At 44.3% G+C, this 20,002-nt stretch overlaps 1 protein-coding gene across 1 annotated transcript in view; it reads right to left on the bottom strand.

Moving 5' to 3' along the window:
- Positions 1-420: 420 nt before the first annotated feature.
- The window catches only part of LOC143301792 (uncharacterized), a 105,799-nt gene continuing 86,217 nt past the window's right edge, over positions 421-20,002 (bottom strand). The window contains exons 29-30 of the mRNA XM_076616184.1: positions 9,540-9,720; positions 421-941 (exon numbers count right to left, since the gene is read on the bottom strand). Of these exons, the coding sequence (XP_076472299.1) occupies positions 474-941; positions 9,540-9,720 (649 nt within the window). The 3' untranslated portion in view covers positions 421-473. The remainder of the gene's footprint in view (positions 942-9,539; positions 9,721-20,002) is intronic.

Genomic DNA, 20,002 nt, shown 5'->3' on the forward strand with positions numbered 1-20,002 from the left:
TGCCCGTATACAGCAACAGCAATGTTCCGGCAAGACTTGCTAAAAAAATAATAATTAATTTTTTTTTTTAAACACCCCCAAAAAAAACATTTGACGAACTTCAACACTGACCACACAATATCACAAAATCTCTAATACCCTCTTCATGGAAATCCAAACCGAAGAATAAGTCAGTGACTCCAGATATCCTCACGAGTTTCTTCAAATCCATGGATACACTCCACACACTCCCACACACCTCCCTTTCTATGCCCCGCCCCTCCACTCCCATCTCTTCCCTGTTACCTATCCCCGTGACTTCTGCTTACATCTGTTGAGGCACCAGCGAAAACAATGGTCGACACTCCCCCTCCGCCGCCCACTACCCCAACCCCCCACCACCGCCACCCGACCCCCCTCACAACCTGTCTCTGTCCTCCACCGGCTCTCTGGGGACTGTGTAAGATTCAGTCATTCCCTTTCCCTTTACTGACCTACGCCTCAAACTCATCCCCGCTTCCCTCGCCTTCTCCTTCACTCTCTCTCAGCTTGTTGTCATGGTGATGGTGGTACAGCTCCACCGCCCCACCCTCTCTGTCCAAGGGGTAAAAGCCAAGGTCGTGAGGCCCCGTCAGGGGTTGGACACCGGGATAAAAATGATCTGGGTAGCAGCGATGGTGGTCCTGACCACTGTGGTGATGATGGCGGTGGGGCAATGATGATGACGATGATGTCGACAGGGGTACGCTGCCACTGCTCGCAGCGCCAACATGGTGAAAGGTGGTGCCTGGGTGGAACACCAGTCTTCCGTCCTCCGCCTGATCCTGCTCCCACGTCACGTCTGTCGTCGTCATCGTCGTGGAGTTGCCCAAACCGCTGGTTGCCACAGTAGCGACGCTGCTGCCTCCTGTCAAGGTCAAGGTTGTTGGAGCGCCGTCCTGTCCCGATGTTTGGCCTGTAACCTGTGGCGTGACAAATTCATATGGGTCATTTGTTCATGTGTTTTTTTGTTCTGTTTTGTTTTGCTACATGCATGACACAAAACACCAACTTGGTTTGTTCTTTCTTTTCCTTTGAGTTATATGTAAAAACTCCTTGTATCACTATGATTCAGTCAATCTGTGTGATGTTCGGTTTATACAACTGAAATGTTAATGTTTAATCAACATAATGTTGTGACATGTTAAGATTGAAACAAAATCAAACCTTGCATAAAAGGGTTGAGAGCGAGAGAGAGAGAGAGAGAGAGCAGAAAAATCCATTCTTGTCTATTTGAAAAGCACACATATACCACACACACACACACACCGAGACATACACTGAAAACACCCCCCTCCCCTTCCCTCCACACACACACCGAGACCCCCCCCACACACACACACACACACACCCTCCAACACACACACACAGCCAGCATGTTTGCAGCAACCCTGAAAACAACTTTTGACACCACCACAGACCAAGGAATGAAAACAACCATCCTTTCCCAGGGGAGATAAGCACCACTCTGCCTCTCTGCCCCTTTCCTTGCATGCAAGGACCCGTTCTTTGCACATCCACCAGGACTCTGTGTGTAAAGACCTACTATAGCTGAATAGTTGAACAGAATATAGAGTTTAAAAAGTCCAACCAGTGTTCTGTTGGGATGCCTTTACGTCAGTGAATGCAGTGAACATGTTCCCTTTAATTTGTGTGCATGTGTGTGTGTGTGTGTGTGTGTGTGTGTGTGTGTGTAAATAAGTGTGTATGTGCATGCACAAAATGTGTGTATGTGTGTTTGTCTGTGTGCATGTGCTTGTGTGTTTGTGAGAGAGAGAGACAGAGAGAGAGAGAGAGATAATAAAATAAACTGAATAAATTTTATTTTCTAAGGGTAATACAGTAAGCAAAATAATGCTTTTTTTTCATGCAGCCCTCGAAGGGGAAATAGTAACATAAACAAAGGGGGAATCATTATATCAGTCCAGCATGCATATTATAGTCATGGATACATGAATGGTATGAGAGAGAGAGAGAGAGAGAGAGAGAGAAATCATGTAAATGCAAGTACTGGTGATTATTTTTCACTGATAACTGAAGAAATTTACCTTTTAATCTAATTTACACTGGTAAACACAAAGCAAGAACTCTAATTAATTTGGTGATCACATCTGGATGCATAAAGAATACATGAGGTAAACATAAATGATGTATATCACAATGTTATGGGTGTTATTAAGTAACTGATTTGATCATTTCCTTAATATCAAGAATCACATTTGCCTCTTTTTTTTCTTTTCTTTTTTTTTTTTTTAGCCAATGTAAAAATCAGTTAACTAATTAACTAACAATAAAAGCCCATACACATGATCTGATTTTTTTTAAATAAAAAAAGACATTTCATATTCAAACTTTGGCTTAATTTCCTTAGTTTAGGTTCCAAGGAACTTTGCAACTTAAAATCAGTTAACCACAGCATAAGTCATTAGACATTCACAAGCAGTCATTTGAAATCAAATCATAACGTGCTTTTCAAATAGCAGTGGATCCACATTTAAAATGTCAGCAACATTTGACATGAAAAGAAAAGGCGGCAATACAAGGGCATCCAGGAGTCATGACCTGGGTGTGGCCCGGCCCCCTTACAGTGTAAGGAGTTAATGGGCAAAACACTTGACTGAGGGGGGCTTCTTCTCTGAAGACCATGTATTGTCCAGCTCTCCCTAGAGATGTATATTCATTGTTTATCAAGGAGTCACATGTTGTTGATTGTCTTGAAAATGGAATGCATTCATGCAAATATATTCTTTAGGAGTGATGTATGAAAATTGTGTCCAGCAAAGACTGTCAGACCAGCAGAAGATGCAACTGCTGTCCTGACGATCTGGACTAGAATTTGATTACAATGGAGAGCGTCTTACACAAGTCACATCCCTGCTCTCTCAGCCAAGAGGGTTTTAGAACAGTCAGCGACTGGATGGTTCCCAAAGGCCAAGTCGCCCCAAAGGCTGCAGCAGGAAGAGCCAGTGCAATCCTGCCTCCTAGTTTGAGAGTCACAGTCCTTCAGAGAAGACAAAGCTGTAAATGACTTCCCCACTGCAGTGTAAAAACTACTGATCATACAGCCCTCACTTTGCAATTGGCCTAACTGTAAGCCAGTGTCAGAATGTGATATGAGGCAAGCAATGGGCCGATTGAGCGTTGATTTCAGTGCCAAAAACTGGAATTCCCAAGAGCCTCGAACAGCTACCAGCGACCAACTAATCCTTGCAAAATAAAGATGTGTTCAGTAGGTTAATCCTTGCCACAAGCGCCATACAGACTGGTCTCCCATCAAACTTGCATGGTCTTTGATACCAAAGCAAGACTCTAGTCAAAGTTTCCAGGCATGAAGACTCTCCAAGTCAGAGTAATATGCCTCAACCTTTTCACCGCCATGGTGAAAGAAGACTAATATGCCTCAACCTTTTCACCACCATGGTGAAAGAAGAGTAATATGCCTCAACCTTTTCACCGCCATAATGAAATAAGAGTAATATGCCTCAACTTTTTCACCGCCATGGTGAAAGAAGAGTAATATGCCTCCACCTTTTCACCGCCATGGTGAAAGAAGAGTAATATGCCTCAACCTTTTCACCGCCATGGTGAAAGAAGAGTAATATGCCTCCACCTTTTCACCGCCATGGTGAAAGAAGAGTAATATGCCTCCACCTTTTCACCGCCATGGTGAAAGAAGAGTAATATGCCTCAACCTTTTCACCGCCAATGTCACATTTCAGCGCCAGCCAGGTATTAGAGAGCACCAATGTCGCTGAAATGTGTCTTTAACATTGGTCTGTTACCTGCAAACCTACTTCTCTTAATTTTCAGAAGTAACATAGGCCATATCTTGTGCACTCCTCAGGGAATCCCCAGCTGTTTTTAGACACCTTTGTTTTTCCCGCGCTTCCCCTGCCAGGGAGTGATGCACTCTAAAGTGACTGGTGGTGAAAGGGTTAATCAATCAATCAACCGATAACCCAATGTGTCACTATGGATCCATGCAATAAAACCTGCTTGGAGGTCTATATTCTGACGTCATTTTCTCATGCAGTCAGGCCTGAAGCCTTGACATGTTCAACCGACCATGCGAAACTGGGGACAAATGCTAGTGCTGTATAAACAAACTGCCTTGCAGTCCTTAGAAGAGAAGTATGTTTCCAGTCTGTCAAAGGTTGATCCATCTTTTCAGAATCCATGGTGCAGTCATTTATTTCAACACAGTTTATTCAAAACAACAACAAGCAAACAAACAAAAGCTTTGAGAAGGGAAGGGGGTGGGGTGGGGGTGTTCTGTTGCTTGCAGTTTGGTGGGGGGTGGTTAGGTTCACTTCAAACAACAGCACTTTGAACGGCAAAACCTGTGAAGCTGTGGCCATTGTGTGACATTGTGCGCAAAGAGATGCGAACATACAATATCTCAGTTCTATATATATATATATATATATATATATATATATATATATATATATATACTTCATCTATCTATCCATCTATCTATCTATATGTCTGTCTGTCTGTCTGTCTATCTATCTTTCTATGTATCTATCCATCTGTCTATCTGTCTGTCTATATATCTATCTATGTATCTATCTGTCTGTCTGTCTATCTATCTATCTGTCTGTCTGTCTATCTGTCTGTTTGTCTATGTATCTGTCTGTCTGTCTATCTGTCTGTCTATCTATCCTCTGGTATTTGTTTTGATTCAAATAATCTAGTCGACTTCATCTATGTATCTGTCTGCCTGTCCGTCTGTCTGTCTACCTATCTGTGTATCTATCTATCTGTCAATCTGTCTATCTATCTGTCTGTCTGCCTGTCTGTCTATCTATCTGTCTGTCTGTCTGTCCATCTATCTATCTATCAATCAATATATATTTTTCCTTCTGTTGAGTGTTTGAATTTAACTTACTGGTATTTAAGAAGGGGTCACTCAAATTCCCACCAACAGAAAAAATAACCCAACATAATGACAAAAACAACAACAACAACAAAAAAAGTGCTGAAAAAAAAAAGAACCAAAAAAAACCCAAAAAAGCCAAAAGCAGTGCATGCATCGCACCACACACACACACACACCCACAACACACACGCGTGCGCAAGCAAACACACACACACACACACACACACACGCACACACACACGACCCCAGCAGCAGTATCGTCCTACCAACATTTCCCATCCGTTGGCCCCTACGATCAACACTGGCATGTTCTTTGGAGGCGCAGAGTACACCTGAAAGATAACACACACGTTCCACAGGCGGGTGGAAGCAAAGACGATGGCCTGGAAGGAAAAAGGAATCACGGGGGGGGCAGGGATGTGTTACCTGAAGAATATGATGGAGGTAACAGGTGTGATTACAGGTATGTTACCTGAAGAATGTGGTGGTATGTACGATAGTCAGACGTGTTTGACTATGACCATCAGAACAGCAGAGGAGGCAACTGCTGTCCTGACTAACTGGGCTGGAGTTCTATTATAGTGGAGAGTGTCTTGCCCAAGTTACATTCCCCACTCTCTCGGCCAAGAGGGTTTTCTTTGATGTTTTTTTTGTGTGTGTGTTCATCTTATGTTTTGGGTTTTGTTTGTTTATCCCACTTCCCAGGGATTGGCTGGGTTCAGTGTGGGAAGGTGTTGTCCTGATTCAACTATTCCCGATCCGCCCATCCCTGATGAACCCACTCCCATTTCACCTATCCCCCCGATACGCTTATCCCTAATTCACCCATTCATGATTTGTGTTCCTGATTCGCTTATTCCTGATTCACCCATTCATGATTTGCATATTTCCATTTCACCTGTCCCTGATTCACCCATTCCTGATTTGCATATTCCCATTTTGCCTATTCCTCATTCACCCATTCCACATTTTCCTATTCCCATTTCGTTTATTCCCGTTTTGCCCATTCATGATTAGCTCATTCCAGTTTTGACCAACCCTAACCTGCTTATTCCAATTTTGTGCATTCCCATTTCACCAATTGCTGATTCAACTATTCATGATTCACCCATTCATGAATCACCTGTCTCTAAATTGGTGATCCCAATTTACTTATTTCCAGTTCACTCATGTACACAGTTGCTCTGTGTGTGAGCACATGTGCATGTGTCTGTATGTTTAAAAAAAAACAAAAAAACAAACAAACAAAAAACCCAAAAGCTCACTTTCTTCATTGATGGCCTGGTCACTTGGGTTGACGGTCTCATCTCTATTTTGTTGATTTTGATACAGCAAAATTTGCACGCCTCTCTTCACTTTGGACACTGACAAAGCTTTAATCCTACACTGAGTTTTATTATATTCACTCTGAAGCCACTTCTGTGAAAGTATTCATAATGTTTTGTACAGTCTCAAGACTAGAGAATTACAGGAAAACACAGAAGTTGACAGTGGCATCTGTGCACAGTGTGTGTGTGTGTGTGTGTGTGTGTGTGTGTCTATATGCAAGTGTGTATGTATATATGTGTGCATGTGTGTGTGTGTGTGTGTGTGTGCTAGAGAGAGAGGGGGGGGGAGCTGGGGAAAGGGAAAGGCTGAGTAGGCAAAACAGGACTGGCAGGTAGGCAAAATGGGACAAAGAGTCCACTCAGGGTGGCGGCATGACCAAAGAGTAGGTGAAATGGGAATAGGTGAATCAGACCCACACCGTGTAGGAAGGGAAAAGCAGGGAAGGAGTGGGTGGGAGGTGGGGGGGGGGAGAGGGGGCGGTAGGGGGCAGGGGGATGGAGAACGTAAATTGTTACCTCTCGTCAATGGGCGATTTACTCACTCCCTCCAGGAGTTGCTCCCCCTGCGTACGTAGCACTCCCCAAAAGTCATGCAGCTGTGTGCATCAGGGAAAATCTTTGTTTCCTTCGTTTTTGTTTTTGTTTTTCTTTTGTTTGTTTGTCATTTTTTTATGATGATGTGGATACTTCTACAGCGCCTATCCTCGGTAGGAGACCAAGCTCTAAGTGCTTTACAAACACGGAGTCATTTGCACAACAGGCTGCCTACCTGGGTAGAGCTGACTGACAGCTGCCATTGGGCGCTCATCATTTGTTTCCTGTGTCATTCAATCAGGTTTCAGTCATGCACATATATACTAGTACACATTTGGAACATTTTACGTGGATGATCGTTTTGTTTATTTACCCCCGCCATGTAGGCAGCCATAGTCTGTTTTCCGGAGTGTGCATGCTGGATATGTTCCTGTTTCCATAACCTACTGAATGTTGACACGGATTACAGGATCTTTCATGTGCCTATTTGATCTTCTGTGTGTGTATACACATGAAGGGTGTACAGGCACTAGCAGGTCTGCACATATGTTGACCTGGGAGATCAGAAAAATCTCCACCCTTTACCCACCAGGCGCCGTTGCCAAGATTCGAACCCGGGACCTACAGATGAAAGTCCAACGCTTTAACCACTCATCTATTGCGCTGAAATGTTTCATGGTTGAAATAACTGCACTGTTTTCAGAATCTGCACTGCAAGACAATCATGGATTTCTCATTTCTCGTAACTTGTTTACCACTGGTTGTTTGGAATGTTTGTGGCTGATGTGTGGATTATGAAACGTGTACAAAACATGTTCACAGAAAAGTGAGACACTTAATGAAAAGGGTTGTTCGTTTGGTTTTTTGGTGATGGTGTTGTTGTTTTTTTAAATCTGGTTCAAAAGCAGCAATTTTTCATTCTTCTTTTTTTCCTCAATTGGATTCTAACATTAACTACATTTTTTTGGTGTCTTTTTCCTGTCAACAAGTATATTTATTTTACTATCAAAGTGAGCTTCTCGATGGAATTTTGCCAGGGACAATCATTCTGCTGCTGTGAGTTCTTTTGTGTGCGCTAAATGCATCCTGTGCATGGGACCCAAATCCGTCAAGTCAACGAAAAGAAATGTGCAATCTGGACAAGAAAAACAAAAGCATCACCACCACCTAAAAAACAAAACTTCTTCTTCTTCTGCGTTCTTCTTTTTCTCCCCTCCACCCCCCCTCCCCACCCACACCCAACCCCCTCTTTAACCCCTTCAGTGCCACCCCCTCCCAGTGTGCAAAAATAACCCGGAAACTTCTATCTGCATCACTGTAGGAATTTTCCTATCAAAAAGTCATTAAATTCATGCAAAATTGTCATAATTGGATAGCATGTTCATTTTAAAATATATATTTTCTATATATTTTTTCTATATGTAGTTTGCGTGCTAGAATTTGTTTTTGAAAACCATCCTCCATGACAGCCCTTGCCAAATAGTTGTCACTGAGCATGAAATAGCCTTGGCACTCAAAGAGTTAACCATGAAAGCTGAAAGTAACCAACAACACCAGAAGTTTTGAAAAATTAAAAACAAACAACAACAAAAAACAGCTTGAACACTAACACACTATTTATCAATAGCATCATTTGTAACCAGACAGGGTATAAAAAAAACAAAAAAAACACACACCCCACACTCCCAAAAAAATTATATATATATATTTTTAAAAAAAACCCACTGATGACATTAGAACCAATACACTAAAAAATAAAAATAAAAAAAATAAAAAAACAACCAACCAACCAACCAACAGACACAAACACACACACCATACACAACCACACAAGTTAACCCTCCCCAACTCTCCCCCCCCCCCCCCCAACCTCTCTGTCTTGGTTGTACAGTATGTCTGTGTCCGGTTTATCCAGAGACAGATAACACACACACACACACACACACAAAACACACACACAAAACACCACCCTCAATACACTATTTCAAAACGCATCCAACACCCAGCTTTTATTTCTTCCCCTTCCTCCTGCACCCTCCTCACCCCCCTCACCTCTCTCAACTGGTCCCTGACCACCTTATCCATAGACATATCAACACACACACACACACACACACACACACACACACACACACACACACACACACACACACACAAAAGAGAGAGAGAGCAAAAAAGCAAAAGGAAAAAAAAAGAACAACATAACACCTATACACTATTCTAATCATCACATCATATGCATGCAAGTTTTTCCCCCCCCTGTCCCTCCTCCCAATCGCCCCTCCACCTCCCACACCCCCTCCCCCACTCTCCCACCTCTTTACTGTGGTTTTGTTGGAAGTCCTTGACCAGCTTATCCAGCGACACACACGCACGCACACACACACACACACAAAAAAAACCCAAAAAAAAAACAAAAAAAACCCAACCAACCTCAATACACTATTTCTAACACATCGTACACCCAGCTTCCATTCCAACCCCCCACCCCCACCCCCCAAACCCCTCTCTCCCTCCTCCCCCTCTCTGTCGCAGTTGTGCTGGAAGTCAATGACCAGTTTATCCAGCGACACATACACACACACACACACACACACACACACACACACAGAACAAAAAAAACAAAAACAACCAACAAAAAAAAAACCAATACACTATTCAGAACACAACCTACACCCAACTTTCACTCTCCACCCCCCCGAACCCCTTCAATCTCCCCCTCTCCCCCCAGACCCCCACCCACTCTCCCCCACCCCCCTCCTCTCTCCCCCTCTCACCTCTCTGTCACGGTTGTGCTGGAAGTCCTTCACCAGCCTATCCAGCGTCTGTTTCTGGGCGGTCAGCGCGTCCAGGCGTCTTTGCAGGTGTCGGTTCTCGTCCTCCAGGTAGCTGGCCCTCACCTCCAGCATGGACAGGGCCCGCGACTTGTCCCGCAGTGACTCCCCCTGCTCGCTCAGCCTGAAACAGCAAGCCGCCGCCGCCGCTGTGGGGGTGTCATTTCTCGTCGTCGTCGTCGTTGGTTGGGTGGGTTGGATTGGAATGGATTGGATTAGATTGGATTGGATGGATTGTGGGGATGAATCAATGGATTGTAGGGAGGGAGGGATGCATGGCATGTATGGATGGATGGATGGATGGCTTGCAGGGAATTGATGGATACATGGAATGGGTGGAATGATGGATTGTAGGGAATGGATTGATTGACTGGACTGGATTGTGTGGATGGATGTATTGTAGGAATGAATGGATGGATTGTATGGATGGATTATATGGATGGATGGATGGATGGATGGATGGACAGATTGTAGGGAACTGATGGGTGCATGGATGGGTGGATTATAAGGATGCATGGATTGGACTGGGTGGGAGGATGGATTGGATTGCGTGGAATGGATTGATAGATGGATGGGATGATGGAAAGAAAGGATGGGTTGGGAGGAGTGTGAGGTGTTGGTGGGGCAGGTGAAGGTGGTGGTGGTGGTGGTTGGTTGATTGCCTTCCCCTGCCTGCTCAGCCTGAAACAAACTGCCGCCCCAGCTGTGGGGGTGTCAATCCTTGTCATTGTTTCCTTGTTGGTGTTTGTTGCGGATGGACTGGATTGGAGGGGTGGAAGGGTGGATGGATTGTAGGAATGGATGGATGGATTATATGGATGGAAGGGTGGATGGACTGTAGGAATGGAAGGGTGGGTGGATTGTAGGGATGGAAGGGTGGATGGATTGTAGGGATGGATGGATGGATTGTAGGGATGGAAGGTTGGGTGGATTGTAGGGATGGAAGGGTGGGTGGATTGTAGGAATGGAAGTGTGGGTGGATTGTAGGGATGGATGGATGGATTGTAGGGATGGAAGGGTGGGTGGATTGTAGGGATGGATGGATGGATTGTAGGAATGGAAGGGTGGGTGGATTGTAGGGATGGAAGGGTGGGTGGATTGTAGGGATGGATGGATGGATTGTAGGGATAGAAGGGTGGGTGGATTGTAGGAATGGAAGTGTGGGTGGATTGTAGGGATGGATGGATGGATTGTAGGGATGGAAGGGTGGATGGACTGTAGGAATGAAAGTGTGGGTGGATTGTAGGGAAGGACGGGTGGATGTATTGTAGAGATGGATGCATGGATTGTAGGGATGGAAGGATGGGTGCATGGAAGGATGGAAGGGTGGATGGATTGTAGGAATGGATGGACTGTAGGATGGAAGTGTGGGTGGATTGTAGGGATGGATGGATGAATTGTAGGGATGGAAGGGTGGATTGTAGGGATGGAAGGGTGGATGAACTGTAGAAATGAAAGTGTGGGTGGATTGTAGGGATGGATGGATGGATTGTAGGAATGGAAGTGTGGGTGGATTGTAGGAATGGAAGGATGGGTGGATGGAAGGATGGATTGTAGGGATAGATGAATGGATTGTAGGGATGGAAGGGTGGATGGATTGTAGGAATGAAAGTGTGGGTGGATTGTAGGGATGGATGGATGGATTGTAGGAATGGAAGTGTGGGTAGATTGTAGGAATGGAAGGGTGGATGGATTGTAGGGATGGAAGGGTGGATGGGTTGTAGGGATGGATGGATGGATTGTAGGGATGGAAGGGTGGGTGGACTGTAGGGATGGAAGGGATGGAAGGGTGGGTGGATTGTAGGGATGGAAGTGTGGGTGGACTGTAGGGATGGAAGGGATGGAAGGGATGGAAGGGTGGGTGGATTGTAGGGATGGAAGTGTGGGTGGACTGTAGGGATGGAAGGGATGGAAGGGTGGGTGGATTGTAGGGATGGAAGGGATGGAAGGGTGGGTGGATTGTAGGGATGGAAGTGTGGGTGGATTGTAGGGATGGATGGATGGATTGTAGGGATGGAAGGGTGGGTGGATTGTAGGGATGGAAGTGTGGATGGATTGTAGGGATGGATGGATGGATTGTAGGAATGGAAGGGTGGATGGATTGTAAGAATGGAAGTGTGGGTGGATTGTAGGGATGGAAGGGTGGGTGGATTGTAGGGATTGATGGATGGATTGTAGGGATGGATGGATGGATTGTAGGGATAGAAGGGTGGGTGGATTGTAGGAATGGAAGTGTGGGTGGATTGTAGGGATGGATGGATGGATTGTAGGGATGGATGGGTGGATTGTAGGGATGGATGGATGGATTGTAGGGATGGATGGATGGATTGTAGGGATGGATTAGATGAATGGATTGTAGGGAAATGATGGATGATTGGATTTGGATGGACTGTAGGGATGTATGGACTGGCTGAAGGGATGGATTGGATGGACTGTAGGGATGGATGGAATAGGATTGGATGGACAGGAAGCAAGGAAGGGTTCGATGGGGAGAGGGGGAGGTGGTGGTTGGTGGTGGTGGTGGTTGTTGTTGTTGTTGGCGGTGGTGGTGGTTGGTGGTTTTTAGTTGGTTTAGGTGGTGATGATTGTGGTGATGGTGGTTGTCATTGATGTTAGTTGGTGGTGATGGTGATTTGTTGTTGGTGGTGGTGGTGATGGCTGGTGTTGATGTTGGGTGGTGGTGGGTGGGGGTGGTGGCAGCAAGAGGCAGTGGGAGTATGGGAGTGGAGGGATTAGGAAAGGAAGAGGGAGGAGGGAAGGCAGATGGATAGACAGACTGGGGAAAGGAACAGTGATGCTGAGGTCTTTAAAAAAAAGGAAACATTAAACGATTTTAAAAAATACAAAATATTAAATGACTATATTCACACACACACACACACACACACACACACACACACACACACACTAATACCCCAACTGGAACAGAAAATAAACAAAATCTAAACAAACAAACTTTTCCCTGCATATGTCAATACACTTCATTTGTCCATTTCATGCTGTCTTCTATTCACAGTCCCCATATATATGTGACACAGAGGGAGATTTTTTTTCTTTTAAATTGACAGAAGAAAAGAAAAAGCAAGAGAACAAGACAACAACAAAAAAGGTGCACACACACACACACACACACACACACACATGCACACACACACACACACACACACACACACACACACACACACACACACACACACACACACACACACACACACACACACAGTAGAGAGACAGACAGACAGACACAGACAGACAGACAGATCCAAAATGACTGTGAAGAGAACCTTCAAAGAATACACACACACACACACACACACACACACACACACACACACAAAAGAAAATAAAAATAAAAGAACTAGAATGGACACTTTGTTAACTCAATCCACATTGTTGGGTGTTAACAACAACAACAACAAAAAAGACCCCCCCACCCCACCCACCCACCCAAAAAAAAACCCACAAAAAAATGTGTCAGTGACAACAGAAGACGCGGGCAATGCGTGCTATGCAAACAGTGCAAGAGACAAGACAAGAGAGGACGGTGGGGAGGGGAGGAGGAGGAGGTTAAAAAAAACATGACGGGAAAGATGGAGAATGAAAAACAAGAAAGAGGAATGAAGGGGAAAGGCAAAAGGAACAAGAGGGAAAAACATGGAAAAGACAAAAGGGAGGGAAAAACAGTGGAAAAAAACAGGCGGACAGAGAGAGTGGGAAGGAGGGGGGTGGGGGGGGAGAGGGGTCGGCAGGGCAGGGGAGGGGGCAGACAGAAAAGGAGCAACTGAAGGAAAGACAGAAAGGGAAAAATAAGGGAAAGACCAAGAGAGAGGGAAAAACACTGGAAAAGACAGACAGACAGCCAGCCAGAGAGAGGGGGAAGGGGGGTGGGGGTGGGGGGGGTGGGGGTGGGGGGAGAGAGAGAAAAGGAGCAACTGAAGGAAAGACAGAGAGAGAAAAACAATGGAAAAGACCAAGAGAGAGGGAAAAACACTAGAAAAGACAGACGGACAGAGAGAGTGGGAAGATGGTGGGGGGCAGGGCGGAGGGTGTGTGGGGGGGGGGGTGGGTGGGGGAGACAGAAAAGGAGCAACTGAAGGAAAGACAGAGAGGGAAAAACAGGGAAAAGACAAAAGGGAGGGAAAAACAGTGGAAAAAACAGGCGGACAGAGAGAGTGGGAAGAAGGGGGGAGGGGGGGGGGGGAGAGGGGTCGGCAGGGCAGGGGGGGGGGAGGGGGCAGACAGAAAATGAGCAACTGAAGGAAAGACAGAAAGGGAAAAATAAGGGGAAAGACCAAGAGAGAAGGAAAAACACTGGAAAAGACAGACGGACAGCCAGCCAGAGAGAGGGGGAAGGGGGGTGGGGGGAGAGAGAGAGAAAAGGAGCAACTGAAGGAAAGACAGAGAGAGAAAAACAATGGAAAAGACCAAGAGAGAGGGAAAAACAGTGGAAAAGACAGACGGACAGAGGGAGTGGGAAGGGGGTGGGGGGCAGGGCAGGTGGGGGGGGGGGGAGAGAAAAGGAGCAACTGAAGGAAAGACAGAGAGAGAAAAACAATGGAAAAGACCAAGAGAGAGGGAAAAACAGTGGAAAAGACAGACGGACAGAGAGAGTGAGAAGAGGGTGGGGGGCAGGCCGAAGGGTGTGTGGCGGTGGAGGAGACAGAAAAGGAGCAACTGAAGGAAAGACAGAGAGGGAAAAACAAGGAAAAGACCAAGAGAGAAGGAAAAACACTGGAAAAGACAGATGGACAGACAGCCAGAGAGGGGGGAAGGCAGGCGGTGGGGGGTGGGGGGGTGGGGTGGGGGTTGGAGAGAGAAAATGAGCAACTGAAGGAAAGAGTGAAAGGGAAAAAAACATGGGAAAAGACAGACAGAAAGACAGCAAAAAGATACAGACTACAAAGACAAAGACGAGGATAAAGAAAGGTGAAGAAGACAAAGAAGACACAATCACGTTCACTGCAGAGTTACTGGCTCTACACAGAGTCTGTTAGCACAGTTAGCTTCTTCACAAAGAGAGACACTGTGCAAAACTTTCTGTCTAAAAAGTTGCTGTTGGAGTTAGATTCTGCACAAAGAGAGAGAGACTGTGCGAAACTTTCTGTCTAAAAAGTTGCTGTTGGAGTTAGATTCTGCACAAAGAGAGAGACTGTGCGAAACTTTCTGTCTAAAAAGTTGCTGTTGGAGTTAGATTCTGCACAAAGAGAGAGACTGTGCGAAACTTTCTGTCTACAATGTTGCTGTTGGAGTTAGATTCTGCACAAAGAGAGAGAGACTGTGCAAAACTTTGTCGAAAAAGTTGCTGTTGGAGTTAGATTCTGCACAAAGAGAGAGAGACTGTGCGAAACTTTCTGTCTACAATGTTGCTGTTGGAGTTAGATTCTGCACAAAGAGAGAGACTGTGCGAAACTTTCTGTCTACAATGTTGCTGTTGGAGTTAGATTCTGCACAAAGAGAGAGAGACTGTGCGAAACTTTCTGTCTACAATGTTGCTGTTGGAGTTAGATTCTGCACAAAGAGAGAGAGAGACTGTGCAAAACTTTCTGTCTACAATGTTGCTGTTGGAGTTAGATTCTGCACAAAGAGAGAGAGACTGTGCGAAACTTTCTGTCTACAATGTTGCTGTTGGAGTTAGATTCTGCACAAAGAGAGAGACTGTGCAAAACTTTCTGTCTACAATGTTGCTGTTGGAGTTAGATTCTGCACAAAGAGAGAGAGAGACTGTGTGAAACTTTCTGTCTACAATGCTGCTGTTGGAGTTAGATTCTTCACAAAGAGAGAAACTGTGCAAAACTTTCTGTCTAAAAAGTTGCTGTTGGAGTTAGATTCTGCACAAAGAGAGAGACTGTGCGAAACTTTCTGTCTACAATGTTGCTGTTGGAGTTAGATTCTGCACAAAGAGAGAGAGACTGTGCGAAACTTTCTGTCTACAATGCTGCTGTTGGAGTTAGATTCTGCACAAAGAGAGAGACTGTGCGAAACTTTCTGTCTACAATGCTGCTGTTGGAGTTAGATTCTGCACAAAGAGAGAGAGACTGTGCAAAACTTTGTCGAAAAAGTTGCTGTTGGAGTTAGATTCTTCACAAAGAGAGACACTGTGCAATACTTTGTCGAAAAAGTTGCTGTTGGAGTTAGATTCTGCACAAAGAGAGAGACTGTGCGAAACTTTCTGTCTACAATGTTGCTGTTGGAGTTTGATTCTGCACAAAGAGAGAGACTGTGCGAAACTTTCTGTCGAAAAAGTTGCTGTTGGAGTTAGATTCTGCACAAAGAGAGAGAGAGACTGTGCAAAACTTTCTGTCTACAATGTTGCTGTTGGAGTTAGATTCTGCACAAAGAGAGAGACTGTGCAAAACTTTGTGTCTACAATGTTGCTGTTGGAGTTAGATTCTGCACAAAGAGAGAGAGACTGTGCGAAACTTTCTGTCTACAATGTTGCTGTTGGAGTTAGATTCTGAACAAAGATAAAGACTGTGCGAAACTTTCTGTCTAAAAAGTTGCTGTTGGAGTTAGATTCTGCACAAAGAGAGAGAGACTGTGCGAAACTTTCTGTCTACAATGTTGCTGCTGGAGTTAGATTCTGCACAAAGAGAGAGAGAGACTGTGCAAAACTTTGTCGAAAAAGTTGCTGTTGGAGTTAGATTCTGCACAAAGAGAGAGACTGTGCGAAACTTTCTGTCTAAAAAGTTGCTGTTGGAGTTAGATTCTGCACAAAGAGAGAAACTGTGCGAAACTTTGTCACAAAAGTTGCTGCTGGAGTTAGATTCTGCACAAAGAGAGAGACTGTGTGAAACTTTCTGTCTACAATGTTGCTGTTGGAGTTAGATTCTGCACAAAGAGAGAGAGACTGTGCGAAACTTTCTGTCTACAATGTTGCTGTTGGAGTTAGATTCTGCACAAAGAGAGAGAGAGACTGTGCAAAACTTTGTCGAAAAAGTTGCTGTTGGAGTTAGATTCTGCACAAAGAGAGAGAGACTGTGCGAAACTTTGTCGAAAAAGTTGCTGTTGGAGTTAGATTCTGCACAAAGAGAGAGACACTGTGCGAAACTTTCTGTCTACAATGTTGCTGTTGGAGTTAGATTCTGCACAAAGAGAGAGAGAGACTGTGCGAAACTTTCTGTCTACAATGTTGCTGTTGGAGTTAGATTCTGCACAAAGAGAGAGAGAGACTGTGCGAAACTTTCTGTCTACAATGTTGCTGTTGGAGTTAGATTCTGCACAAAGAGAGACACTGTGCGAAACTTTCTGTCTAAAAAGTTGCTGTTGGAGTTAGATTCTGCACAAAGAGAGAGAGACTGTGCAAAACTTTGTCGAAAAAGTTGCTGTTGGAGTTAGATTCTGCACAAAGAGAGAGACTGTGCGAAACTTTCTGTCTACAATGTTGCTGTTGGAGTTAGATTCTGCACAAAGAGAGAGAGACTGTGCAAAACTTTGTCAAAAAAGTTGCTGTTGGAGTTAGATTCTTCACAAAGAGAGACACTGTGCAAAACTTTCTGTGGAAAAAGTTGCTGTTGGAGTTAGATTCTGCACAAAGAGAGAGACTGTGCAAAACTTTCTGTGGAAAAAGTTGCTGTTGGAGTTAGATTCTGCACAAAGAGAGAGAGAGAGACTGTGCGAAACTTTCTGTCGAAAAAGTTGCTGTTGGAGTTAGATTCTGCACAAAGAGAGAGAGACTGTGCAAAACTTTGTCGAAAAAGTTGCTGTTGGAGTTAGATTCTGCACAAAGAGAGAGACTGTGCGAAACTTTCTGTCTACAATGTTGCTGTTGGAGTTAGATTCTGCACAAAGAGAGAGACTGTGCAAAACTTTCTGTGGAAAAAGTTGCTGTTGGAGTTAGATTCTGCACAAAGAGAGAGACTGTGCGAAACTTTCTGTCGAAAAAGTTGCTGTTGGAGTTAGATTCTGCACAAAGAGAGAGAGACTGTGCGAAACTTTCTGTCGAAAAAGTTGCTGTTGGAGTTAGATTCTGCACAAAGAGAGAGAGAGAGACTGTGCAAAACTTTGTCGAAAAAGTTGCTGTTGGAGTTAGATTCTTCACAAAGAGAGACTGTGCAAACCTTTGTCGAAAAAGTTGCTGTTGGAGTTAGATTCTGCACAAAGAGAGAGAGACTGTGCGAAACTTTCTGTCAAAAAAGTTGCTGTTGGAGTTAGATTCTGCACAAAGAGAGAGACTGTGCGAAACTTTCTGTCGAAAAAGTTGCTGTTGGAGTTAGATTCTTCACAAAGAGAGAGAGAGACTGTGCGAAACTTTCTGTCTAAAAAGTTGCTGTTGGAGTTAGATTCTGCACAAAGAGAGAGAGACTGTGCGAAACTTTCTGTCTACAATGTTGCTGTTGGAGTTTGATTCTGCACAAAGAGAGAGAGACTGTGCGAAACTTTCTGTCGAAAAAGTTGCTGTTGGAGTTAGATTCTGCACAAAGAGAGAGAGACTGTGCAAAACTTTGTCGAAAAAGTTGCTGTTGGAGTTAGATTCTGCACAAAGAGAGAGACTGTGCGAAACTTTCTGTCTACAATGTTGCTGTTGGAGTTAGATTCTGCACAAAGAGAGAGACTGTGCGAAACTTTCTGTCGAAAAAGTTGCTGTTGGAGTTAGATTCTGCACAAAGAGAGAGACTGTGCGAAACTTTCTGTCTACAAAGTTGCTGTTGGAGTTAGATTCTGCACAAAGAGAGAGACTGTGCGAAACTTTCTGTCGAAAAAGTTGCTGTTGGAGTTAGATTCTGCACAAAGAGAGAGACTGTGCGAAACTTTCTGTCGAAAAAGTTGCTGTTGGAGTTAGATTCTGCACAAAGAGAGAGAGACTGTGCAAAACTTTGTCGAAAAAGTTGCTGTTGGAGTTAGATTCTGCACAAAGAGAGAGAGAGACTGTGCAAAACTTTGTCGAAAAAGTTGCTGTTGGAGTTAGATTCTGCACAAAGAGAGAGAGACTGTGCAAAACTTTCTGCGGAAAAAGTTGCTGTTGGAGTTAGATTCTGCACAAAGAGAGAGAGACTGTGCGAAACTTTCTGTCTACAATGTTCCTGTTGGAGTTAGATTCTGCACAAAGAGAGAGACTGTGCGAAACTTTCTGTCTACAATGTTGCTGTTGGAGTTAGATTCTGCACAAAGAGAGAGAGACTGTGCGAAACTTTCTGTCAAAAAAGTTGCTGTTGGAGTTAGATTCTGCACAAAGAGAGAGAGAGACTGTGCGAAACTTTCTGTCTACAATGTTGCTGTTGGAGTTAGATTCTGCACAAAGAGAGAAACTGTGTGAAACTTTCTGTCTACAATGTTGCTGTTGGAGTTAGATTCTGCACAAAGAGAGAGAGACTGTGCGAAACTTTCTGTCTACAATGTTGCTGTTGGAGTTAGATTCTGCACAAAGAGAGAGACTGTGCGAAACTTTCTGTCAAAAAAGTTGCTGTTGGAGTTAGATTCTGCACAAAGAGAGAGACTGTGCGAAACTTTCTGTCAAAAAAGTTGCTGTTGGAGTTAGATTCTGCACAAAGAGAGAAACTGTGCGAAACTTTCTGTCTACAATGTTGCTGTTGGAGTTAGATTCTGCACAAAGAGCGAGAGACTGTGCGAAACTTTCTGTCTACAATGTTGCTGTTGGAGTTAGATTCTTCACAAAGAGAGACACTGTGCAAAACTTTCTGTGGAAAATGTTGCTGTTGGAGTTAGATTCTGCACAAAGAGAGAGACTGTGCGAAACTTTGTCGAAAAAGTTGCTGTTGGAGTTAGATTCTTCACAAAGAGAGAGAGACTGTGCAAAACTTTGTCGAAAAAGTTGCTGTTGGAGTTAGATTCTTCACAAAGAGAGAGAGACTGTGCAAAACTTTCTGTGGAAAAAGTTGCTGTTGGAGTTAGATTCTGCACAAAGAGAGAGACTGTGCGAAACTTTCTGTCTACAATGTTGCTGTTGGAGTTAGATTCTGCACAAAGAGAGAGACTGTGCGAAACTTTCTGTCTACAATGTTGCTGTTGGAGTTAGATTCTGCACAAAGAGAGAGACTGTGCGAAACTTTCTGTCTACAATGCTGCTGTTGGAGTTAGATTCTGCACAAAGAGAGAGAGACTGTGCGAAACTTTCTGTCGAAAAAGTTGCTGTTGGAGTTAGATTCTGCACAAAGAGAGAGAGAGACTGTGCGAAACTTTCTGTCTACAATGTTGCTGTTGGAGTTAGATTCTGCACAAAGAGAGAGAGACTGTGCGAAACTTTCTGTCTACAATGTTGCTGTTGGAGTTAGATTCTGCACAAAGAGAGAGAGACTGTGCAAAACTTTCTGTGGAAAAAGTTGCTGTTGGAGTTAGATTCTGCACAAAGAGAGAGACTGTGCGAAACTTTCTGTCTACAATGTTGCTGTTGGAGTTAGATTCTGCACAAAGAGAGAGAGACTGTGCGAAACTTTCTGTCTACAATGTTG

Source organism: Babylonia areolata, chromosome 28, assembly GCF_041734735.1.
Source record: "Babylonia areolata isolate BAREFJ2019XMU chromosome 28, ASM4173473v1, whole genome shotgun sequence".
Lineage (NCBI taxonomy): Eukaryota > Metazoa > Mollusca > Gastropoda > Neogastropoda > Buccinidae > Babylonia > Babylonia areolata.